Source organism: Phasianus colchicus, chromosome 14 (assembly GCF_987193195.1).
Source record: "Phasianus colchicus chromosome 14, bPhaCol1.hap1.1, whole genome shotgun sequence".
NCBI classification, from domain to species: domain Eukaryota; kingdom Metazoa; phylum Chordata; class Aves; order Galliformes; family Phasianidae; genus Phasianus; species Phasianus colchicus.
This window is the reverse complement of record NC_143449.1, coordinates 12172956-12199128: the sequence shown is the minus strand read 5'-3', so window position 1 is coordinate 12199128 and position 26173 is coordinate 12172956. Positions and strand designations below refer to the sequence as shown.

Genomic DNA, 26173 nt, shown 5'->3' with positions numbered 1-26173 from the left:
GCACTCCCAGTTAAATAAATACTTCTTAATTACCATTATTTCATCTTAACATATATCATTTTTCACAAAACCATTTTGCAATGTAATCATTTTTGCTTTTCCTATTCAGGTTAGGTCTTGCTATTTTTAATTACCTCTGTCCACTCGTTATTTTGAGCATCATAAGACTCCACAGTATCCAGGTATGTATGGCCATCATAGCCACCAACAGCATATAGTCTGTCCCCCAGAGGGCAAATTCCAACAGCATCCCGGGGTACACTCAATGGAGCCACTGTTGTCCAAGTGTCTGTTTTAGGGTCATACCTGAAATGTTTTATGATCAAAATTAGAAAAATACATTGTAGAAACACATTGATATTTCAGATTTTGAAAGCTGATGCTTACTTCTTTTCCCCTATATTGGAGTTTAGTTTATGTTATGAACTGGAATAGAGAATTATGAGGAAAAAGATTAAATTCTTTACTTAGCCACTAGAGGGATCTTCAAGCCCTTATTTTTTTTTCACTTTGTGTGATAAAGTATACATTTCTATCAGATTAACAATCAGTGTATTCTGAACATAGATGAAGCCTGAGGGAATGATACAACGGCAGCAATTGAGTCAGAAAAGTTCATTTCAGTGCATTTTTTTCTTCCTTTGTAAAGATTTTTGTTTTCTATTTCTCCTCATTGACATTTGCAGAAACGTTTCACCACAAAAATCTCACAAAGTTAATCTCATAACTCAAAAACTGAAGCAAAGGTTGTATCTCATGTAGTTTTTATCATGTTGGTCAATATGAGCCAAACTGTTGGAGGAAGAGGCAATTGAAAAGTTTTTTTCCTAAGTTTTTTAACTTAAAACTTTTTAAGTTTTGTTCCTATGGTAAATGAGAGATGTAGCCCAAAGCTGGATTTTGGCACCTGAGAAATACAAATTCCCATGTTAAGTTCATTGTACTGCTGAGTTGTCTTAACCTCAGTCAGTTCCAATAGATGTGAGAACACGTTGAAATTTTCACGGGGCAGTTGCTTTGTTAGCACAAAATCATTGCAAATCAGTTCTTATGCTCAAAAGTATTATTCTACAAAGCATAATATGTTATACAAAGATAATGTTCCAATTCTGAAGAGATTTCCCTTGCTGCATTTTTGTATTTCCTGAAGTGTTCAGAAAAGAAAAATGTCCTTACCTTTCTACACAGTCGGAAAGTCGAGAACAGTGGTTGGAAGCAGGTGCATCATGACCTCCCACAGCATATAAAAACCCATTGTATGTTGCAACACCAACACCACCTCTTCTCTTCGACATTGAAGCACATAGGCTCCACTTGTTTGTATGTGGATCAAAACATTCCATTGATTTTAAGCAGGAGCTCCCATCTCGTCCACCAACTGCATATAGTCTGTGATAATTACCACAGGAAAACAATTTCAGTCCTTTTAATAAGAATATTTTATTAACTTCATTCAGACCACTTTAAAATTCCCAGTATGCCTAATATTTGCTCTCTGACCACTTTGCTCTAGAACTTTCTCTGCACAATGGGTTTCTCATGCTGTATTTTCTTCATTTTATAATGCAGCTTCAAGCAGTCACATAAAAAAATTAAGATTAAAAGTCTATATCATCTTCTCTAAATGTTAAGCCATAGGTGAAATTTATGAGAAGTACTACATATGTTTGTAACACAGTTGGAATATTTTCTTTGTCAGTCTTATGAGATATTTGACATTAAGCAATTTTCCTATACCATGAATATGTAATTAAAACTTCAATGCTATCATTATGTTTCAAAAACTTACAATGTAAGTATATTAAGTATATTTTCCTCAGTGTTTGTATTTAAAAAAATCTTTAGGACAGAATTTACCTTACTGAAAGGTCTCCTCGTCTTTTCTGCATTAAAGGCACTTAGCAAACTACTGGAGATTCAGTCTAGCTCTTGTTGAAACAAAATATGATAACATATACAGGGGAGTGGTGGAAATCCTCATTAAGAAGCACTTTGTGTCTCTTTGTCAGTCAATTTTACAAAGTCTGAATCTCTTTTGTATTTCTAGCTAGCTTTGGTGCTGCTAGACTGTGATAGTATACATAGTGGGTGTAATAGATGCGTTCGGATGTCGACTGTGCCAGCTGTTCAGATCCTTTTTCCACTCTGGCCATCACGTACTGCTATGAAATAGAGGTTTTTTTAGTGCAACTAATTAGAGACCTAGGGAACACCTCAGCTTGTCCAGAGCGAGTCACCCAAATCCAGTTAGTTGAATTTTGCTTAAGATGTACTTGTCTTTCTCCAGTGACTGGGATAACTTTTAGACTGCTCTGATGTATGATTTCCAAAAGAACAATCTTGACTTCTAGAGCAATACAAAAATTTTAGTTCTATCTTCTAATGTTTGTGAGTTGAACACAGGCTTGAGTCCTGTTGTGCAGTTTGTTGCTTGGCCCATAAAAATCTTGAGAATGGGATTTGTTTTCTTTTCATATCTTACCCTTAGATACAGACTACTTGTTTACACAGCTTTCACAGAGAGAGGAAATCACTGACTTTGCGAACAGATTGTTTTTTTTTTTTTTCCCTAGCAAACCCAGAATCATCTAAAGATCTTTAAAAAATCTTGTTTCATTCCCTGAGGAAAAATCACATATTCCTTTATTGACCGATGTTTTCAGTAAACCTTTTATTGTTCAGAAATGTTGCCCCACTGAAACTGTATGTTTTCTGGTGGGATTGAATAGAAGAAAATACATCATGCCTTAGGGAAACAGAAAGAAGAGAAGCATTTTGCTCAGCTGGACTGCAGCAGTACACTGAATGATGGACGTTTGAGTTTGGCTTCCCCTGCTATGCCAGTGATTACATCACTGAGCTAACAGACGTGATTTAAGCCAGGCAGGAGACAGGGTATATCGGCAGTGACTGAGAACAGAGTCGGGATTGGGCTGGATTTCCTCTCTGACAAAGTAGTTTCCTGCACATCTCTGTGAAAGGCACCCACAGGAATTTCTAGTGAAGCTTATGTTGAGAGCATTTCCTTTGGGATAAAACAGGGACTTGGACAGACAGTTCTGCTCCTCTCAGATTTTTGAGTAAATGTTTAAAATCTTGTCATGTTCTATTGCAAAAGCTTGGTTTTTGTATATGAAGAAGATGTATGTTTGCAAATATCTGATATCTTTATTTCTATCTATATGCTTCTCTTTCATAAATTACTGGAATTTAAGAAGTGAGCAGGAAAGCCATTGATAAGGTTACAGGATAAATACAAATTTCTGCATGCAACTGTTCTGGGCCCCTACAAACTCTGCACTAAGAGGCTGTCTATCTCAGATTGCAGTAAAGGGGAGTATTGGCTCAAGCTACACTTCTCAGTGTAACCTGACGTTTTCTACCAGGCTTTCCAATTTCTTTGCTGAAGAGGGGGAAGTTATTTCAAATGGTGCTCTTTGGATCTACTGATTTCAAAATGCAAACATAAATTTGGATTTTTTTAAGGTATTTGATCAATAGTCCAGGTAAAATTCTGATTTTCAAATTGCCTTAAGTTGAAAAACGTGTAAAACATGCCTGCAATTTAGAAAATAGTTTAATACATATAGAGGGAAAGCTTTTCTTTCTTATTTTTGCACATTACATTTTCTCTTTGTATTCTTGTGGTGATTAATTACTATAAGGTTGAAAATATAAGAAACTGCATTTCCACGGAAGGAAGTAAATGAAAAAGCAAAGATTTTTTTCCTGTTGACATACTTGCTATTTAATGCTGCAACCCCTACAGTGCTTCGGGGGGTGGACATGCTAGCAACATAATTCCATTGCCGGGCTTGAGGGTCCCATCTTTCTACGGTGTTCAGGTAACTCCACCCATCATGGCCACCAACAGCATACATTGGTCCTTCCAGCATTGCTACTCCTTAAAGAATAGAATTAGGGACAGATTACTGTATCTAATAATTTCAGTGACTTATAATGTATTAACTTCTCACTTTAATTGCTTGTATACAGATAAGCAATTTCAGCTGGTATTAAGCTATCTAAAAGCTGCTTTGTCATTAAGAAGAAACAAAGATAAACAAAGATAAACAAAATATTTTGTATACTTTCAGAATAAGCATTATCTTTTCCCTAAAGATCAGAAGAAAGCTGATAGTTTTGATGTTTTGATGTTTTCTTCTTGGAATTTTTCTCCCAGTTCTGTTGACCTTGTTCTGAATCAAATCTGCACCCCTACATGAGAAACAATGCTATTCTTTCAAAAAAAAACAAAACCAAAAAACATTGAGCCAGACAGTGAAAAAATTGTCCAGAGCAACCAACTACCTGTCCCTTCTTCTGAGTAAGCTGAAGCTCTGTAGTCCCACCAGCATGAAGCCAAAATGGATGACAGCTGGCTGGCCTCATTGCCTGTACTGTACTGTAACCTTCTGGTGCCTGGTGAGTGGAAATAAGAGCTGGCTTGTCTGTGTTGTCCTTGAGGCACAGGAGAGTGAACTTGGCTGTCTGTTCAAAGCTCTCTGTGAACACATCCTGTGTTATTTACCATCCTCAGCAAGAGGTGCCTCTCCCCTTTGGGGAGCTGCTCCTGTCACTGATCTTTGCTCCCTTTTAGGTAAAGCAAGATGTTGGGATTTGGCTGCTTAAAAGTTTTCTAAATCTATCTTTTCAGGTCTAAATATACATGGCCTAATTTTTTTTTTTTTCAAATGTGCTTAACTCTCCACAAAATCACATTGAAACTAATGGGAGCTGTAAGTGGCTGATACATAGACAGAAGCCTAACTCTGTGCACTCAAGACTTCACTACTTCAATCCAATTGTTGGCTAGAATCATGCCCCTACATAGAGACTTCCTTCATTCTGTTTTGCCTTCTTGTCCTTTGCTTCTTACTATTATTTGTTTTTCAGAAGCCATATTCCGTCCCACGGTCTCATTGTTAAACTTATTTTTTATTGTTGCAGAAGTATACTCTAGATTTTTTATTAGTTCACCATGAATATTAGGATTACTGGGCAGTAAAGGCCATAGATGATGGACTATGGTTGTGCACTCTAAAACTTGTAATTTCAACATTAAAATTAGTGAAGTTGTACTAATTTTGTAACAGCAGTGTTTTCTTCAACACGAGTAACTCTCTGATCTGATTTTCAGAGGTGTTAGGTACCCATGAGCTTAAGTCATTATTTTCAGAAGCTGAAAATCAGGTTGTTTCTGTATTGGAAACATACACCTTGACGGCTAAATTGGATGAAGAGTTGATTATTTTCCTTATTGCTTATATTCTGGAATTTTATAAAAGCAAAATTAACCCTGGAAGACCACTATAATTTAGGTGACTACTAATAGATATCACTTTCATAAAATTATGGCAATGGGCAAATTTGTTTTTGAAAAGTATCTTCTGCAAATATTGCTGCATTTTAGTAAAGGCTTAAAAAAATTGTCAGAATGAATCTGTTTGTGATACAAAGTATTTTCAGATGCAGCATCTCTTACCTAGGCCATGTCTGTGTGTTGACATAGGAGGCATTATAGTCCAGACTTTGGTGATAGGGTTGAAACATTCAACAATATTGGAGGTTTTCAGACCATCTCTTCCTCCCACAATGTAGAGTTTGTTGTCAATTACTGCAACTCCAAACTGTAATCGTCTGCCGTTCATGGTACCAATGTGTATCCAGCTATTAGTCCTAAGGTCATACTTTTCAATTGTAGTGGTGCCTATTAGAAACAATAATATGATACAACATGAGACAGCCTTGAACTGCTCACTATCCAACAGTCAGTAGTTGATCCATTTTGATACATTATTGAATTGTAAGAGACTGAAATTCTGTACTTTGACCTTTCCTACATCTTTCTGAGTGCCAGTTGGAAGAGTAAACATAGTGGGACAGCTGTATTAATTGCATGCATACATAATTATCAAACAGATGGGAATAAAACATTGATAGGAAGGTGCAGAATTACAGCTAATTTTTTAGCACTGAACAATTGTAGATAAGTTAAATCTGTCACTCAGTTAAGTAGTATTAAGGAAGTTGGTTTATTTGTTGTTAATTCTTTCTGAGTATGGTACCTCACAACCATATACTTGTTAACCATGTTTTTGCCTGAATTAGTAGTGCTCCCTAAAACTAAAAGTATATCTGTAAATCTGCCTTGATTTCCTTGGTGCAGTGGAGGCAGGCAGAAGGCTGAAGTGTGGGTGCACATTTGCCTTCCACGGGCAGCTTCTCTGACGTTCACCTGTGCAGCCTTGCAGTAACTGCTTGTCTGCTGTAAAATGTAAGTTGCATTTTCAGTTTTTTCAGGTCACTGAACTTCTGGTCATGGTTTTACTGAAACTATTCATAAGGCCCCAGTTCCCTGCCATTCAAAACTGACACTTTTCCATCTGCTGGCTCCTGTCAGTCACACTCAGCTGCTGTAATTGCCCCCGTGAGAGCTGATTTAGCACAGGGGGAAACGGCTGAGCACTGCTGAGGCAGGAAGAGGCAATTGCCGGTTGCGCACGCAGCACGCTCTGGAGCTCAACTTCAGTTCAACTGAAGGCAACCAGATGAGAAAAACAGAGCTGATTTCCTGTCTGCTCCTTGACTGAGATTTGTAACAAGAGAACTTGTATTTTGAGGATGACAATAGGCAGTTCGTGGATAAATGGTTTGTGACTGCAAAACAAGCATGCATTAATGCAGAAAAGATAGTTTGCATTAGAGATGTTTTCCTTAGTAAAATCTGCTGAAGTTCAGTTGCTGTACTCAACAAATAGAGTGAAACAAGAGCTTATGTGATATATTTCTTTGTTTGTTTCCCTCTATGTGCCTTTCCAGATACACAGATCAGGAAAGAAGCTACCTGATCCATGTGCTATAAAAGAAATTTAATTCTGAGCAACTCTCAGAGCAAACTCTGTTTGCTCTTCCTTTCTTTGATTCTGTCTCATTTATTTTATGCTAATATGTGAGTGCCCCAAAGTTCTCAGCTTCAAAAGAAGTATCTCACATTCTAAAAAAAAAAAAAAAAAAAAAAGGAAAAATATATTAAGGTGTACAGTGTGTTCATACCCTGTAGGCTGTAATTTTTACAGAGGCTTGAAAGTAGGTTTCAGAAGTTAATGTAGTTTAGGCACATTCACATTTTTTTTAAATACTAGTCTGAAAGTGGCTCTTTGATCTTCTCTTGATCATTTGAAGTTGAGATTTGACTTCATATACCACCTGAGATAAGCACAAAGCCAAACCTGGCACTCTCTGAGAGTTCTTGTTTTCTTTATCACAGAAAGCACATTCTAGCCAGAGGTTCAGTTCTCCCCTTCTCAGAGATGTTCTTCCAGTGCCTCATAGTCTCTTAGGTTCTGTTTCCTTTATCTTACAGTCCAGCTCAGGCTGAAGGTATGAGTCAGAGATACAGAGGACAGCAGGGAGGAGAGGAAGTGCTGTTCTTCTAACCATCAAAAGGCAAAAGTTCAAAGAGCTGGCTTTACTCCAAGGTAATAAGTAGAAGAGGCACCAACAGGAAATGAAGATGTTGACTGAAATAGCCCATTCTTTGTATAATCTTTACTGAAAAAAAAGCCTATTATAAAATTTTATTCCAATTTTTAATAGTTTAAGGGTAATTTTGAGTTCTTGGTTATTTTAAGTCATTCATAAATAACAAGTATTGCTAATTAAACTTCACTAATCGCTACGACTTAACTTTGTTTTTCTAAATTGTCCTGAGATTGAATGCTTTCTCTTCGTGTTATGATCGCAGTGAACACACAGTTTGCATTGAAATTGATTGCAGAGGGTAGTAAGGTAGCACTGCATAGGAAACGTTAGTCATCAGCAACTTTTTCCAAACCATGAAATGGATTAACTTCTCTGTGATTCTATTAATAGTGAATTTGCACAGCTAAAGGTAATGCTGTTCAGCAAATCACTAGACTTTAAACTAATTACAGTTTTTTGGCACTGAGCAGTGGAGTCCTGTAGAACATAATTTAATATACTTCCTACTAAATGGAATAGTGTAATTTGCAAAGCTGTAAAACGGTTGCAGTTGTGAAAATCAAATCATAAAAACCGGAATATATCTATAACATTTAGCTTCCAGCTACAAAACTGAAGAAAATTCTATATGTGATCCTGAAAAAACGGCAGGGTTCTAAAATAATATTAAATATTTCTTGAAATATTTTGAATGTTGGTGTTTTCTGATTTGTAAAGTCAAACTTTGCACAAATTCTTATAAAATTTTGGAGTTAAGATCACTATTTGAATATTGCCTGAACTTATGGCTGTATGTATGTTATCTAGAAACAGGATTCTTGCAAGAAGGAAAAATATCTAACACATGGGATTGATTTCTGCAATTTTCTCCTCCTTTTCCATCCTTAAATTGCTGTTTTTCTACTGAGCTTTTCAATAACTGTCATATATTCTCTGCGTGTCTGTAATACAATTACTTAATACAAATAAATATTTCAGCTTACCTTTTGTGGCATCCATACCTCCTACAGCATAAAGTGCACCCACTGTAGACTTCCTAGGCTTTGTTCGAGGGCTCTGCATCATCGACCGTCTTTCTGGTAGGAGATGGTACTTCATAGCCTCCATGAGAAGTTTCTGGCATTCTAGGTCGTCTGCAAACATTGGACTATTTTCTAGATCGGCTAGTAACTAAGAAATGAAAAGTGATGATCTTATGTGTATCTAAATCATTAAAAGTTGGATGCACTTCAGTAAGTAAAGTCTATGTAGTTACAAAGATAGGTGAAAGTGCTATCTGGGAAAGAAATGTACTTTTGAGATACCACGAGACTGATATGTTTATAAAGATAATTGTGAGCACAATAATTACATTTACGTTTTTCTTCTAGCTTACATTCTATCTTATTATTACAAATAACAATCATACCTATTATGGAGTTAACAAAAAAACCCAAAAACTTCCACATCAGGAAACAACAAATCAAAATCAGAAAGCAGTACTACTCCACAGGTGTTGTTTTGTTTTGTTTTCGGTTTATGGTGAAGGCCCCTGTTAGCCCTTCACTTCCATACCTGGGGGGGAAGTAGAGGCAGTCTGATATAAGATAGAAGCATCCCCAGGTCTTGTTGCCGGTTTTGCAAATCATGTCTCACCCACATCATTAATGCCTGGAATATAACTTCCTCATCTGGAACATTGATGTCATCGCTAGACAGGAGTTTTGCAATCTCATTAGCAGGGAGTAAAAGAAATTCCTGGTTTTTAATAACTTCTGTGAAATGTTCCTAAAAGGAAAGAATAGATTTCAATGCACTCATGATTTTCACAACCTGAATTAACCTTTTCTTAGGTAATATAGTCTTTGCATATACTGTAGTCCTGTTTTGTTGTAGGGTGTACAGAAATATAATACATATTCTCTAAGTCAAGGAACCCCCTTCTACCATTTAAGGGAGACTGGTTTCTCTTTGAAGCTTTGCTCTTGTAGAGTTGAGGACCAATTATCAACTTCACCACTACCATGCTTACAGCTGCAGTTGGCAGGATTCCTGCTGGTATGTCCTGGCAGGATTTGCTACTGGCAGTTTTCACCATCAGTGTGATCTTAACACTGCAGACACAATTTGAAGATAAATGGTATATGTTATGGATGGTAGGTGGGTATTCAAATTAACTGTATAGCTTGCATTACAAGTGGATTTCCAAGCTTTAAACTCTATTCAGATTTGCAGTTCTTTACCGTGTCTGGTGCTGACTGTATGTCTCTACTCTGCAGTAGAAAATGAAGGGAAATTAAACTCACTTTTCTGACGGTAATTTGGAGGCAAATGAAAACTGGGCAAGTCTTGAGAAAGTGGTCTGAGACCATAATCTAGTGCTATGATAAAACAACCAAATCCAGACATGACCACAAATATGAAATCATTTGAACCTTTCAAAGAATTATTTTCCATAAAAGCATTACATTGGACAGGCCAGTACAACAATACTAGAATTGATATTGAAATATTTTATGTTTACTTGTGCTAATTCCAAAGAAATGTTTTGTTAGCTGTTTTCTGAAGTTACATGCAGAGAAATGCATGTTGGATTTTACCTGTATTTGAAATACTAGTTTCCATTTATGTACTTGGAAGAAATGTATTTTGTGTAGAAATCAGAAATGGGACAAATGAAGAGATTTTAGTTACTGATGTTTGTATTATTTATTTTCAGTAGTCTCTTAGCTTTCTTTAACTCTTTACAAGAGAACTCTACTGAGTATGTAAATATGGAAGTATTAGTGATTAGAGGATATGTTAACTTTTCTGTGCTATGCACATCCTGCTTTAATATTTTGTGACATTCAGAGAATAGGAACAGGAAGGCCAGACTACATTTAGTTACAAATATAGTACAAGATGTTTATCAGAGCAAGGTCTATCTGCATGTAAAGATACTAGGCAGGAAACTGTTAATACTTTGCATCAGTGGCTGAAGTAGGTGAAGGGAAAAGCTTCCTCTGTGTCTGTTTTTGTTGAATGGATGTGGTTTATAGCTTGTCTTCTGTAAGTGTTTAAATGTTACTAGTTCATTTGGATGATCTCTGTATTTACAGTACATCTTTATAGTCTTTTCCCTGAGGTACGCATTTTCAAGTGGTTGAGGCTGGCCTGACACAAAACAGAATGTTTTATTTATCCTCTTCCACAACGGTTTGTGTGCATGCATTGGTACAGTCTCTGTTCTCCAACGTCTTTTGAAAATCAGCTCAGAAATCTGGTCTGTGAATTTAAAACGGTTACAGTTGAGGCCCATGTGGCTCGGAGACAAAAGAGGTAGCAGAGGGGGGAATTTCCTGTTTTCAGCTAAGGATATAATGGTATGGAGCAGCAAGGACAATGCTGTTATGTAGGGCTTGAGTGATCCTTCTAGCTTCAGTGTCCTTTTTCAAACTTTAAAATATAAAAGAAATCTAGATTGCTGCTGAACAAACCATTCATTAGTATGACAGGAAGGAGCACAACCAGTGCCCTCAATCTGCACATGCCACTCTCATTTACTTCATCATGTGGAAGTGTGCGGTCTCTTCCTGGAATGCTCTTAGCATTATGAAGCCTCTAAACTGGTTTTGACATACTGTGCTAATATTTCAAGCATAAAACTGCCATGTGTCTCCTAACAAGGAGTTCTTTTTATATCCATTTAGCTGTAGCGGTTGCTATTATTTTTGTGTTTAAAGATGCTATAGCACATCTTGATGCCCTGAATATTTATCCCTTGATTTGGTTTCACAGCCAGCTATCTTGCTTCTCTGTTTCCACACTGAATATTCATTTCTCACTTTCAGCCGGAGGAGGATTATGCTTCAGTCAAAGATGTGCTTCTTTTTAGCATTCCAAATCTTTCTCATACATTCTTTATTTTGGATTTTGTAGTGTATGTGCCTCACCTTAAAATAAGCTTTGGAATTTTCTTGGTGTTGAATCAACAACATGTGAATGGGCCATTACTATTTTTCCTTTTGACGTTGTCCACGTTAAGATCTGAAATTTCCCTTTGGAGTCAGAGCTGGGCAGAGATATCCCCAGGTCAGGGACTTTGCAGGAAAAGCACAGCCACTGCATCAGGCTCAGAACGCTTGCTCTGCTTCACCAAAGCTCATATGTTTTCTGGGAGAGTATTCACACTTGATGTTAACATTCTAATTGTAAAACAGGTAGATTCTTTAACTTACCATAGTGTATGTGTGTGCCACCTTCAGGAGCTCTGTGCAGCCCTGAGCATCTCCAAAGGAGCGGATCCCCAGGCAGTTGGAAGGATGGAGCTGCTTCATGAGGAAGTTGCAGCATACCTCAATGACCTGGGATAGCTGGAGAAGACAAGCTGCAGCTAGCAAACTTTCTATAGTGTCTTCCTTTAACTCTAGAATACCTGTGCAGTTTGCATGTAGGGAAAAAATACAAGTTTTCGGTCATTTTCTTTGTAATTTTATTTACTTGAAATCTTCCCACTCCCTACTTTTTCTGTTCCTGCAAAAAAAAAAATTGAAAAATGGCCTGTGATTCACAGGTTCATCTTCCTTTAATGCTGAAGGAGTCTTTAAACACATCTTAAGAGACTTAAAGGATTTGGTGGATTTTGAATAAATTACTGGAACATATTTTCTGAAACTCTAACACTATCAGATCTGATTTCACTTGAAAAAAGAAATAAAGACAAAGAGGGGATTATACAAAAACCTTACCCAAAATTCACATGTGGGTTTCTGAAAAATGTATCATAAATTTGTATTACACATGAGAAATTCAGTATCAATAGCTAGGAAACGCTAACAGTAAATGCTTGCAGGAAACCTGATTTCCTCATTTATCTATGAAATGATTATGTGACTGTGAGATTTTTTTTATGTTCATAAACAGACTGGAAGGTGTTTATTTAATTAGATTTTCCATTCTAATGCTTAGTAGATACTTTGATTCCCTAGTTGATATCCAGCATCAAAATGCTATTCTGAAAGAGATGAAATTTAATTAGGTGGGATGATTTTTAGATACACGTGGATAATAAGCAGCCCACCACCTCACTTCTCTGCATTTGTTCTAATCTGTTTTCTTGGGTGATTTACGTTTATTCAGTGCCTTATGCATGTTATGCAGCATTCCTTCCTGCCCGTGTTTATCCTCTTGTTTGTACCCACAAGCACATAAAGGGTCTATTTTGTATATAGAAACTTCTGTTTCCAATCTGGATTGCAGATGGCTTATCTTTCTTGAGATTTGTATCAGTTCCTGACCTCGCAAGCAAAGAAGTCTTCTGTTTTTGACATTTATGATAATACTATTATATTAATTACATTGGAGCCTTTGTTTTATTTTAATCTTTTGTTATTGTAACCCCTTTTTAAATTATGAGTACTATACAAATACTAATATATACCTATACATCTTCCAGCCTCCCTGTCTTGATATGTAAATTGTGCTATTCCATTCTCAAAAGCTAGCTAGGAATGTCCTGTGCGGGACATCAGCTGAGAAGGACACATTGAATGTTACTGGTGATAGGTGCAAACTGAGCAGATGGATAGATGGATCAGTTTATCAGCAAATGTTCGTAAATTCAGAAAGCTGTTTTTCTGTTTGGTTTAGTGTTAGTACTTTGTGGAGAAGTAATTTTCGCATTTCAAGAGCTGAGCACGTTTTGCCACAGAACTTCATAGCTTGGAAGAGGAAAGGGTTTTGCATTTTAATTTTCTGGCTGGGGTGGCTGCCATTTTCCTGAGTGGCTTGCTAAACACCAGAACATACAAACATCCAGAATCAGCTGCACAGGTTTGAATGATCTGGATATTTTTGATTGTGATATATAGTATGCAGCAGTTATGTTCTGCGTCACTTTACCCTGCTTGGTATAGCACTCATAAAAGCAATTTCACAGTTCTCTGAGTTGGTCTTCTTGGCTACTAGGTTTGAGGTCCAAAAATATATGGTTAAATTCTGAAAACTGAGGGAAAGAAAGCAGGAAATAGATATCTACATAGTAGATGTGGGTGATGGAGGACTTACCTGTGTAGGCATAATGCACCAGAGCCTTCAGCGCATCCGGGTCCACTCCCTCCATCTTGATCTCCTCTTGTTTTGCTTCACGTACATCATTAGTGAACATTGCAGCAAAATAATCAGACACTGCACTGAGAACCAACCTTGAAATAGAAGCATTTTAGGAGGGCTGCAAATTACTTCATAATATTCATAACAAGCATGAAATTCAGTAATACTATGTAGCAAATTGTGTGTGTGTTTTAGAAATATTCTCTTACAATAGGATTTGAATCATACAGTAGTGAGCAGTAAAGTTAAAAGGGTAATTAGTACCTGCTTCTGCAATGACTGATCATTTATAACCAGGCAGGGTAGGCATACATTTCCCTAGCATTTGAAAATGTCAGGCTTTGAAGCCATGTAAACCCAAGCAGGGCAGGTACCTGTGAGCTGGAATCTTCTGGTCACCAACTATGAGAAGAACATCGCACAGCTGTTTCTGCTGCAGATAATTTTCCATTTTGCGGAAAGTTTGCTCTGCGTGGTTTGTAGAGTGGAAGTACTCCTCGGAGCCATTGGTGTTCATGCCAAGCAGTGAGCTGCTGGTCGTGGACAGCCTGTGATGAAAGAGCACATGCAACCTTACAAGCTCTGATTATGCTCTTTACATAAGTTTTGTTCAAAAGGCATTACAGAAGCATTTGCAATTATAAAAGCTCTTATGATTCTGGTCTTGCTATGCCTCCTTACATTTGTTTTGGTTTGGTATCTGCAAATTTTCATTTGTAAGACTGCTTATAAATTCTAAGGTCAAGGAAGGAAAAATTATTGTGGTGAGGTGGTGCTACTGATCTGCTTCCTACCTATCCGGTGTCCAGAATGCACCATGATAAATGCAGCCTGCTGACCACTCACAGACAGAACATGCAAATAACAATCTGTTCTACCTAAAATAGCCTGTGGAGTGAAAGTTTGTGTATAATGTTTCTTTAGGTCTTATTTCTGTTTCTTTCATACTTTGTACATTATTATTACTGTATGAAATGGGAATGAATGAGAAGACAATCTGACAACTGACATATAATTCTAGGCAAATTACTGAGCCAAAAACTGATGAAATTAGTAGATTCTATTACTTTACAACCCAAACACAAATAACAAACTAATTCCTTGCCTTTTCAAGGAAATGTGTGTTATAAAAATATGTTCTTCCCACTACAAAACTCTGTTAGATATCCCACTTATAAATACTTATAAAAACTATTTATAAGACTTTTTTTTTCCTTACTGCCTTCTAGTATGGATCTTGTTGCAGATTGAAATTTTATTGATACTTTCTTAGAAAAGTTTTTTTTTTCACCTGTTTCTTGTAAGATAGCAGTGCATTTCTTAATATGCATCTTTATCACAAATGCTACAATCTGCAGCATTATTTTGTATATTCTAGACATTTATAGATAATGGTTTCTCAGCTTATAATATCATTTTAGTTACAATATCTCAGCATATTATATTATATACTGTTAAAACCTAAAGCACCTTGTTGTTTTGTGGGTTTTTTTTCCAATTGCAAGGCCAGCAGAAGTTTGTCTTTGATACTGTCAGTGCATATCCAGAAGCACAGCAGAGATAAAATCTCTTCGTGAAATTAACCAGTGTTAGATTATGTTCACAATTGAACATTTAGTTCAGAAAATACAGAAATAAAAATAAGTTAATCAGTAGGATAATCAGAAAATATAAATAAATTAGATCATTTATTTTCAAAGATTGTGCATAATTAAATACTTAAATGGAATTCAGGGGGAACAATTAAAAATTATATGTAATCTGGGATTGTGACAGAGTTTTTTGTTCACTCTACATTATAGAAAAGTTATGGAATATCAGTTCTTTTCAGATTGATATGGAGCAAAATCAGAGTTGTTGTGACTGCTAGGTATAGGTTTCTGTAGGTCTTTTTTCCATCTTAAAATCCATCAATATGAAAATCTTCAGATTTTTGTCAGATTTGCAGATGTCCCCCAGTCCACTTGCCAACATGGCATCTTTGAGGTACTGGTATTTCAAAAGCCTTCACGTCCAGCTGCATGTGATACCTTTCCAGTGCACTGAGAACTAAGGCCCAAATCTGCCAGATTCACTGGATATGTATCGTTGATGGTCTGCACAAACATTATTTCTGGTGTAACTGAGCTGTGACACTTCTGAATTGTGTGTGTCACCTGAGGAACTAATGCATCTCAAACCCTCAGATGTGCACATATGCATGCATATTTCTCTTTGGGTAAACTCAGATTCTATTACTATTTACAAACATATTAAAACATACCAAATCAATGCAATAAACTCCATCTTTCTTTTGAAGCTCTTTGCTACAATGTCAAGAGCATTTTCTTTCTTTTTTTTTTTTCTTTTAAGAAAAAGGGGAAGTCTTTCACCTATAACATGTATCCTTTGTAGTTTTCAGCTTACAAAAATTAATTTGTCTCAGTTTAATGACTATACTTTTTGTTTGTTTTGCTTCAGTGCTTCATTGAAAATGAAGGAGCTGAAAAATTAGATTATATACTCATTAGTTTTGCATTCAACTACTTGATACCAACTTCATACTCTGTAACATTCTTGTTTTGCTATTTATCTCTTAAGCTTTCTTTCACACTTCAAATGTTTTTTTTTTCCAAGCATATTTTGTTTCAGACTCATTATATCCGTTTTAACTACTGTATTTTAATGTATTACATTGCTCTTATCCTTAATGTGTCAGAGTTCAGCCAGAGTAATACTCGTTCATTCCTACTGCAAATGCACAGTAGCAGTTTCTTGAAATTAGCAATTTCCAATAGGGTGTATGAATTTGTGAGTAGGGCAGTCATTTTCAAGCAGTAAAGATTTTAAAAGAGACTTATAGTCCAATCATTTTACTCAGTTCTGGGTACTTTTTTTCCTTATATGCCCTAGAGTGACCTTTAGTGCAGCAGATATAACACCAACCATATAATTACTTAAAAAAAAATAAGGTCTTTAGATATTGAAGAGTACTAGAAGGAAAAAAAAACAAACACTGGCTAACTTTGTAAATATAATTCTGTAGTTGCCGATTTATTTTCAGTAACTGATTCAAAGTGGTAAGTATAGTATAATATGGAGGGGATAAATTAAGTTCTGAGATATTTCTCTATTTCCTTCTGTGTATGACTCTTAGTGATATGCAGATAACTCAAATATAGAGCTTCAAAAATTTAAATCTAGGGCAGAAAAATACAGTGAACTTTAAGAAGACAGAGTTTAAAGTAATTTGAAGAAGGAAGTCAGGAAAAATATCAGTGAGTCTGATGTTGAAATAAAATCAGGGGTGTTGCAGACTGCCCTACAGAAATAAGCAAGCTAGCTGCAGATGTGTTAACTTGAATGTATCTACCTGTCCTGTCTTGTTTCATGAGAACACAACACATGAAGAGATCTCACAGTTCATGTAAACCTACCCAGAAGCATGTAGTGGATGGAGAATTACTAGTTTTCTATAAAATGTGTATGAGTTTGGAAAAAAAAAAAAATCTGAAGTATATTAAGTAATAACATTTCCAGAGGTACATTAGCCTTGTGATGGCCAAGTAATTAGTTTTCAATTAATCAGAAGGGAAAATTACTAAAAACTGTTCTGAAGAATCAGAAAATTGAGTACCTTAATGCCACCTTTGTGGTAGTGCTGACTAGGATGCTGAGATGTGTTAATACCATTAGCACTAGTATTAAGAACTTAAGATCTCAGATTAGAGAAAGCGCAGGTAAATCTATACTTAAATGATTTCAAAGTTGCTGAGCTGCACAAATTTCATCTTAGGTAGAGAGCCAAGTGAAATAATTTCAGAGTTTTCCCATAAGGACTTGTAAAGGATTGTGAAAACGTTGTTTAAACTTTTGTTTTTTTTTAAAAAAAAAAAGAAAGAAAGAAAGAAAAGAAAAGAAAAAAAGAAAGAAAAAGAAAGAAAAGAAAAAAATAAGCACAAAATATTTGAGCAAACCTTCTTAACTGAAAACCTTAAAAAGTAATCAAACAATATTAAGTATCTAAATGACAACAAGGAGATAAATTCCAGCCAGCATGGCTGTTCAGAACAAATCATGTCATAGCATTTTTTTTTTTCTTTTGTGACAAGATAACAAAGCTTACTGGGAGAAAAGAATTAGATGTCAGAAGTCATCTCGACTTTTGGATGACTTCTGACAGTATTTCACATGACGTTTTCAAAATCAAGCTAGGATGGCATGTCTTAAGTGTAATGAATAGATAGCAACAACTTCTATCGGTATTTAAAATTTTTCTAAGCCAGAAGATTTTCTCAATGAACTGCAGTTGAATTCTGCATCTGATGTTGTTCCGTATTTTCATTACAGACAGGTATACAACAGAAATAGGGTATAATCATCACATCATTAAATGATAGCAAATTGACAAATTTTGGGAACTGAATTTAAATAGAAAGTGCTATCTTTGCCCTCAACTTTTTTGACCTTTGGGCAAATTTTTACTTTTCAAAGACCTGCTCATACTTGCATATGAGTAATTACCTGAACAAACTACAGGATAGGAAGACATAAGGTAACAGCTAGATTGTAATGAATCCCAAAAAAGGTGATGTGGAGGGAAAATTTAATCTTTCCTTTGGTCAGGGGAATGGAAGTCACAAGTTTTGTGGTTCATTCCAGGCCTGTTCTCTACAATTCTTTAAATTGCTGAATTATACTAAAATCATTTTCTGTCTTCATAAAGTACTCTTCATTAATCAACGCAGCACTCTTCATTAATCAGTTTATAAATGATAAATTCACTTTTCATCTTTATTTAATTATAACATGATAAAACATAAATGCCATTTAATTGCCATGTCCTTTTTAAACTCAGTGTGATCTTAAAGTGCCTCATTAATTGTGCCTGTGGCCAAAAAGCATAAAGAAAAACCCTTAATGATTAGGAAGCTTAGAAGCATAATATTGCATGAAAACCAGATAATGAAATGCATATTTTGATTTGTTGTTCTTGATAAGGCTATTATTTATATTTTTATAGTGACCACTCCTGTGTTGGATATTTGTTGAATGCACCTAATTATTTTTCTTCTAATACTTGTGAAGACCAGTTTAACCAACAGTTCAGTCATCACTGTTACTTACAGGTTGTTATTTTGGACCTCTGAGGTCACCCCATCCATAACAGCAAACTAGACAGCAGTTAGAGACATTGCTAGGAGACATTAGGCATCTTAAGCCTTTATCACAGCTGAGAACATCAGTGTGACTTCGACTCTGAGGTTTATTGGATGTCCTTTAGCAGTGACAAGGTGTCAGACAAAACTGCAACTTCATCAATTCAGTTTGTTTGTATAGCAATGTTTACAATGCAACTCATCATTTTTTTCCCTTCTGATTTGTTTGTGCTTATTCGAGAAAACTACAGTCAGCCCCCACATAGGCAGACTCTCCCCCATGCAGATGCTTGAGCTCTGACCCTGTGCTGGGAGGTGTCGTGGAGCTGGAAGTTGAGAGATGCTATCTCCTTATGCCAAATTGTAGGGTCCCTGCATCAGTTGGCTGAGATATGAAGAAAAATATTTCTATTAGAAAGCCATTTCTGAACACAGCATAAAATAATGATAAAGTTGATGCGCTTGTATTAATTGCTTGCTGGCAGCATGCAATCAGTAGTTGTCTTAACCTCTACCTTAATATTCAGTATTTCCTAATAGCTCTACTGTAGTTGTCTCCTTTCTTAGATTGTTGCTGGTAAATATAACATCTAAATATTGTGCAAAAAGTTGTGGGTCAAAAATTATGATCTTAAAGCGTATGGAACATTAACATGCAATGGAATAACAAAATAACAGTAGCAAAGGAAGAAGTAAACAACCGAAATGTGCAATTACTGAGGTGAATAGAGAGATTGCTGACTTGCATTGAAAGTTCACGCTGACAATCCCTTTAGAACTTGGAGATCTGAAAAACAGCCTATCTTTAATAATTTCTGGTTGCAATTTTTAACAGAAACTTACCACATTTTTCAGTTGGCATTAGTTAAGATAACTTTATGATTCATAAGAAATGAATTGAGACTAGGTTATTTAAATTATCATGTGAATGGGAAACATGCTTTTGGTGGGATAATTCCACTGGAGAACAGACCCAAACTAAACTGGAGAGCACCTCAGCACTTTGCAGGCCTTTATGATGATGTCAGCTGTGTCCCCAGCATCATTTCAAATTACAAAGAGGGCTCAATCCAACCAGTCTCTCCATGAAGCTCTTTTCCTTTAGAAATTGTATATTTGTTTTTTTAATGGTGGATGTTAGTTGTAAAATTATTTTCCTGTCTCACTGCAATGCTGATTGTTCTTATTAGCATGTGTACACTGTCTCAGGCTATCTTACGCTTCTGGGAAGACAATTTGTTGAAAGCTTTATGCATTCCTTTATTGGCATCTTGTGTCTTCAGTGGAGATTTATGTTTGCAATTTGTTCTATACAGATAAGCAAGAAATGGAGGTATTTGTGTGTACACAGTAAATAATTTTCAGAATTTTGTACTGTGTAAAAGCACAATAAGATCTGATTCATATCTTCTTTGGTTGGACAGCAACGTTCTGTGAATTATTTTTAACTGCTCAAGGCAAACATATAAAAATAAACGCTTGTTTGAGAGTCAGTATGTATAACAGTTTGTTCTTGACTTTTGGGGCTCAGTTTTGAAAATTGTTCTGTAACTTTTTTGCAGAACTGTTCAGAAATTTTAAGAGATATTAAAATGAGGCATCAACTGGCCTCCCATTCTGTTATGTCAGCAGGACAAGTTGGGAAGGCTGTGGATGGGGCTGTTGCCTTCTGTGGATTTGTACTTCATGCCCCAGGTTGCCTTTCCAATGGGACACAGCAGGAGTGCAGACACAGCCCTGCGTGCAATACTTGTAGGCTGAATGTGGGTTCTAGTGATCTAGTGCACATTGTTCAAATCACTGAAAGGACTGTAGGAGCAAAATTCAGCAGCTGTTTCTTCAGATTCTTGGTGGCCATGCAGTGTAAATAGGGACTTTTATCATGGTGATGTGTTAGTGTTAACATTTACAATGTAGTAGGGATTTTCAAATTAAATAATGGCTTTCCTCCTGATTCAGAATAATCTGAATATGAAATTTGACTATAAATTTTATAGTGGCATGAGATGAATTCATAAAAACTGGGACTCCGCTAATATCTACTCCGTCTGGAGAGTGCACTAGATGTACATCTCTGAGTGTTTTATTGTAATAGATATCTGTCTATCTGTATTTAATGATGAAGTATCTCAGACAAATCATTTAAATTAATGCTATCTCAAATCATCATCCAGAATGGTCCTCCAAAAGAATTAACACTATTCATCTCCATGTAATGGAGAATAATAACTAAGTGAAATGTTTCAGTAAAAAATATACAAGTATATATATTGCCATATAAAATTTCACCTTTGTTCTGATTTTAAACAAAATATTTTAGTTAATGTGTTTTTCCTAAGACAGGTAAGAAAGTCATTGCTCATAAAAATTTAGCATGTAAGAAATAATATAAATTATGTGGAATGTTTTGTTGCCTTAGTCAATGCACAATAAGAATTCTGAAATCATCACTGCAATAACATGATTTCTAACTCAATATTTATGTTATAAGCTTATGTTGGTGAAAATTAAAACTCTTTGAAGGAGAAATTCAGTGAGGTTGCTTACTCCTTGCTCAACTTTCATGTAGCTAGTGATATGTTTAGGTAATTTAATAGCATCTTCCTAATGAACAAAAAATGCTGCAACTAAAAGACATTATCTCAAGTTGTCAAAATGTGCAAAATGAAAAATAATGACTAGATGCTGGATGTGGCATTTTTAGTTAGAGGACAAAAAGCAGAAACAAGGTAAGGTCAACAAATTTTGCTTAAACCCAACCATGATTACTGCCAGATGAAACTAATTAGTTCCATGATTCTTAGTTCATTAAGCATGTTTCAGAGAGACTTCTGATGAGAGACCATGCAGAGGGGAAGGCCTGCTTATGTGCTCAATTCAGTTTTGAATTCACTGTAACTCTAAGTGAACAGTGTAAGGAAGCATTAATTTAAACAGCTAACCAGTAATTGAGATGCATATTGAATTCCTCTGAAGAGGAAGTCAGAGGCACATCTGGCACATCTATGGCATCTCATGGGAGCTTCATACTGAGCAACTTTATTGGCATAGTGTAGCACCAAGCCAAACTAAATTTCGTTTATAGATGAGTCTGGCATCCTTAAGTGAATGAAAAAACAAATGAGGACAAAAAATTAGTGCTGACTTACAACCTTGTTCCTTTCTGTGCTTTTCTCACTGCTTCATTGTGTTCTGACTGAACAGTCTGACTCCTTCATGATTTTAAGGCTGTAACTTCACAGGAACCTGTCTTAACGTTGCCTATAAATCCACTATGACAAGATTTATCAAGAGACTGAGTGGGCTGTACTGCCAGGTGATTTTACTAGGTCAAGCATCTCAGTGAGAGAGATCAAAAGTCTGTCCTAAGCCATGGTACTTGAATGTAGAATAGTGGGGTTTTGTAAGTAATCACACAGAATGGAATTTCTGTCCTTGCATGTAGTTTTCTGTAAACTAGCTAGATAGACTGGAAGTAATCTTCAGTAATATCCTCTGTGAGAGTTAAGATTGTGACTCAGAACAAGCATTTCAATCTTTAAATGCTTATAACAAGTATTATGCTAACTGATATGTAGGTATGGTTGATTTAAAGCTCTTCATGCAGTCTTAGTTGAGTGATTACATATGTTTTTAATTACAGTTTATGACTCAAAGAAGCAGCACAGAATTATTAGGTGTACAGGACAAATTAGAGGATTTTCTTTAGAAAGCTCTATTGTGTGATCAGGATGGGAAAGACATTTGCCTGGACCTTAGATGTTTGTCCAGGTGCTTTGCACCCTACAGTTTTAGGCTGTTTGTGTAGTTAATGCACACCCTGGAACAAGTGCTTGTGGAAGTGATCTGAGCTCTCCTGCCTGCTCAACAGAGAGGCAGGTGAGTCCTTGGTCATGGCAGACTGCAACTGCTTTCTAGGCTATCACCTAACTGAGGTCTAAAGAGGTAAAGAGAGCATGCCCAACACTGTTGAAGTAAAGACTGCTTGGCTGCAGCAATAAAGTAGATTGTATGATGTGTTTTGGCAAGTCAAATCTGACTAGGGGTCAAACGGGTGGGTCAGAAATGGCATCACCAGACTTACTCCTTGTGTTTTCCCTATGTATATGGCACAGGCAAATCCTGTGCATACATAGCTTGCTATCTGTATGTGAATTCAAATGGATCACAACTGAAGGTAATATTTCAACAAACATCCTGTTTGGAAACAGAGGTTTCTAATACAAAGCTTTTTCTTTAACACAGTGGTCATGGAAGAAGAGGGAGAAAAAACTAACTCCCACCAAAAACACAGAACGTGACTAAGATTAAATTACTGAGATATTTTTGTCTGCGTGCGTGTATATGTGCTTCTCTATTTCTTCACATTCTGAAATGGTGTGACAAGGAGACACAGAGCTTTCCTGCGCATCTGTGCTAAATGAACACTGTAGAAGAGGTTTCCCTGGCAACGCAAACCATATGTAATAGCTCAAAATAGCTTTTCTCCAGCTCCTAGGATTTCTTAGTGGTTTGCTTATGATTTCCATTTAAATCAAGGTATGTTTTCACTGTTCAAAAAGGTTCATTTTTCCAACTTCTATTAAAATGAACAGGCTTTGAAAATGCTTGTCTTGCAAGAGTGCCTCCCTTCCTCTTGACTTCTAATTAATGAGGTAAACTCAAGCATAGCAAATGGTGACAGCGGCTCTCCACTTTGTCAAATATATTCCTTTTGTGTTTGCTGTTCAAAACACTTTATTATAACTATGCTGGTGGTCACTATCACTGGTTGCAACAGAAAACTTCTAGTTCAAGTAGCAGTCTGACTTTTGTGATAATATAATCATGGGAGCTATATACATTATGTGGTATTATCGTGAGAATTACATAGTATAATGCATCGATCATAATGTACACGTTTAAAGTTTGCATGTTACTAGCAGGTTTTAGACAAATTGTGGTGCTTGAAAACACTAATCAGTTCTTACTGTGTTCATAAGAAAATGGGTATCCAAGGTTATCTTTAATACGAACAAGCAGTGGTACCAAGAGGCTAAATTGTTTCCTTGCATTTATATAAGAAACACATAGCAAATCTGAGATAGAATCAGTGGATGTTGAGTTCCTAACACAGCTACTCGTGAAGTCATGCATTTTACAAGTTAGAAGCAGTCTTGGAGAGCTTGTATTTGGTTAAATCAATTGCTAGTACTTGGGAAAGATTCTTGTCCAACAATTTTCAAAATATGCGTAGCAAAACCAAAGAAAGATTGAGGAATCGTTCTTTTCCAGTGAAAGTTTATTTACCTAAGTATGTTTTAGCTGATAAAATAATGAAGAAAACAATTGACAGTGTTCTGTTTTGTTCTGTTTCATTTCTAAGTAAGGTATCCTTCTGAATCTGTGCCCTATTTCTTGACAAAATGTTTTTAAAGCAAAGTCATTAAAATACTGTATCATACATTCTAACTTCACATTAATATAATATCTACAGTGTCCTCTACATGCTTTTAGTTATCTTTCTGCCTGTGAGCAATAGACAAAATTTTAGTGAATTTTCCTGATTCATCATATAAAATGAAAACAGTTACTAGAATGAAATATAAGATGATTTATGGTAGTAATTAGTGGACAGGCAGAATTGTTGGAAAGACCCAGGCCATGAGTTCTTGTTCTATCTATTTTAATTAGCTTTGAATTGAATTTTGACTATTAAGCATTTCCTTGGGAAAGGGGGAGTAGGAGCATTGGGAGATTTGTCGGAGCTGAGTGGTGCAGTCTGAGCATAGAGTCACTGATGTGGGGCCTGATTACACACAGGAAGAAACTTTTACAGTTTTGATTTAGATATTTTTGATTTAGTTCCTATACTCCCTTTAAGCTCATTCTGTAAATCTGTACTTCAGCGTTTCTGTATTTATTTATCTTGCATTCCTAAAGATATTATATGCGAGGCATATTCTTTATTTTATCACCCGATATAGTTGTTCTTAAAGTGCAGTATCGTTATTTTCTTCTAGCTGAATGAATTGGTATGCAGTGGGCTAACTCTAGCTGATTTACTGCAACAAACAAACCTCTTTATTTCTTTAACTGTGAAAGATTTAGTAATGTTCCTTATGACAGTATTGCAAATATATTTTGTGTGTGTGTGTCTGAGTTGTTTACTTCGAACTATGAACATAAATTGTTCATTTCTTTTAAATTTCTGTCTATAATTTTCAAATCAAGCAAACTCTCCCCCTTTTCCAATAATGCTTCAATAATCATACAGTTGATTTCACATACTATTGATTTCACAGTTGCACATGTTCAGTATGTCTGTAGAACATGCTCTGCATTGGTCACATGTGTTTAATCATCTCCTTAACTTTTTCTGGAGACATTAGGCAGAGACTTTAAGAACAGCAATAAGTCTTTAAGAAGTAATTTAGCAGCTGTCTTTGCTGAGAGCAGGCTGCATGGAGAAGAAATGAGAAGATAATTGAATCATAAAGAAATTAGTTTGAAATTGATAGAATTGTCATAGTTTCTTAAATTACTATTAAATGGTATTTTTTCCCTTGTCTGTAATAATTCATCTTTGAAAGCTGTGCATGTTAAGTGTAAGCCTGTGTGTCAAGCTTCTCCAAAGATGTTGCAGTAGAAGGAGAAAGTAGGCATAAAATCTGCTGAGGAAGCTTTTGAGGCATTGATTCTCATTTCTGTACCAAGGGATCCTATATGAGGCAATAGCATTTGTTTAGTCCAAATGACTTCAGTAGTCACTGTTCATTACATTCTCACATTGCCTGAAAAGTTCTGTCCTTCCTCGCAGTTTAACAACTTCAAGGAAAAGGATAAATCTGCTTTTTTATTTCAGTTTTGCATGAGATGCCACTTTCTAGAACTTCACAAATTTTCTACTTTTAGCAAACAGATGTCACAAGAAAATTTTCTCAGTACTCTCACCTATTTTTAAAAACAGCTGTGAGAGAGTTACAGTAAAATACTTTCAAAACTCAGCTTGGCTTCACTAATTATCTATGCCATTCCTCAGTTCATACGTAAAACTGAAGTAATATTTGGCACCAGCAGATGCAGCATCTCATTGTTGTCAATGGACTGTTCTTCCAACATTATTGCCAAAAATGCCATCTTCTTTCCCCAGCTGCAAACCTTTCTTCCACTGCATTAAAATACTGAAATGCCACATAGACTGTATATCCACCAATTCTGAGAGGAGATTGGTTACAGTATCTTAAATAATCCATTTCCAATGTTCCAAGCTTCAAATTTGTATTTTGACCTTTATTTAACGCTTATCTTTAGCAGACAATTACTTTCTGTTTTTCCCTGAGGATTTAATGAAGCATTTTGGCTATCCATAGCAGAATGACATAAAATCATCATATTTTTAACGTATATTGCGTATAAGTCAACATATAAAGTATTAAAGAAACTGCAAAATTCTCCATAAAACAAAAATATTTTCTTAGCTTCTATTTAGGATCAGA

General features: G+C 35.9%; 1 protein-coding gene and 1 long non-coding RNA gene across 8 annotated transcripts in view; one reads left to right on the top strand and one right to left on the bottom strand.

The window, feature by feature from the left end:
- Window positions 1-26173, top strand: part of LOC116229669 (uncharacterized) — a 292007-nt gene that overhangs the window by 82882 nt on the left and 182952 nt on the right. The window lies entirely within an intron of this gene.
- The window catches only part of KLHL4 (kelch like family member 4), a 34240-nt gene that overhangs the window by 2386 nt on the left and 5681 nt on the right, over window positions 1-26173 (bottom strand). The window contains exons 2-10 of the mRNA XM_031594301.2: window positions 13932-14105; window positions 13513-13649; window positions 11685-11881; window positions 9040-9252; window positions 8469-8655; window positions 5486-5710; window positions 3742-3904; window positions 1177-1389; window positions 135-306 (exon numbers count right to left, since the gene is read on the bottom strand). Coding sequence (XP_031450161.2) covers window positions 135-306; window positions 1177-1389; window positions 3742-3904; window positions 5486-5710; window positions 8469-8655; window positions 9040-9252; window positions 11685-11881; window positions 13513-13649; window positions 13932-14105 — 1681 coding nt within the window. The remainder of the gene's footprint in view (window positions 1-134; window positions 307-1176; window positions 1390-3741; window positions 3905-5485; window positions 5711-8468; window positions 8656-9039; window positions 9253-11684; window positions 11882-13512; window positions 13650-13931; window positions 14106-26173) is intronic.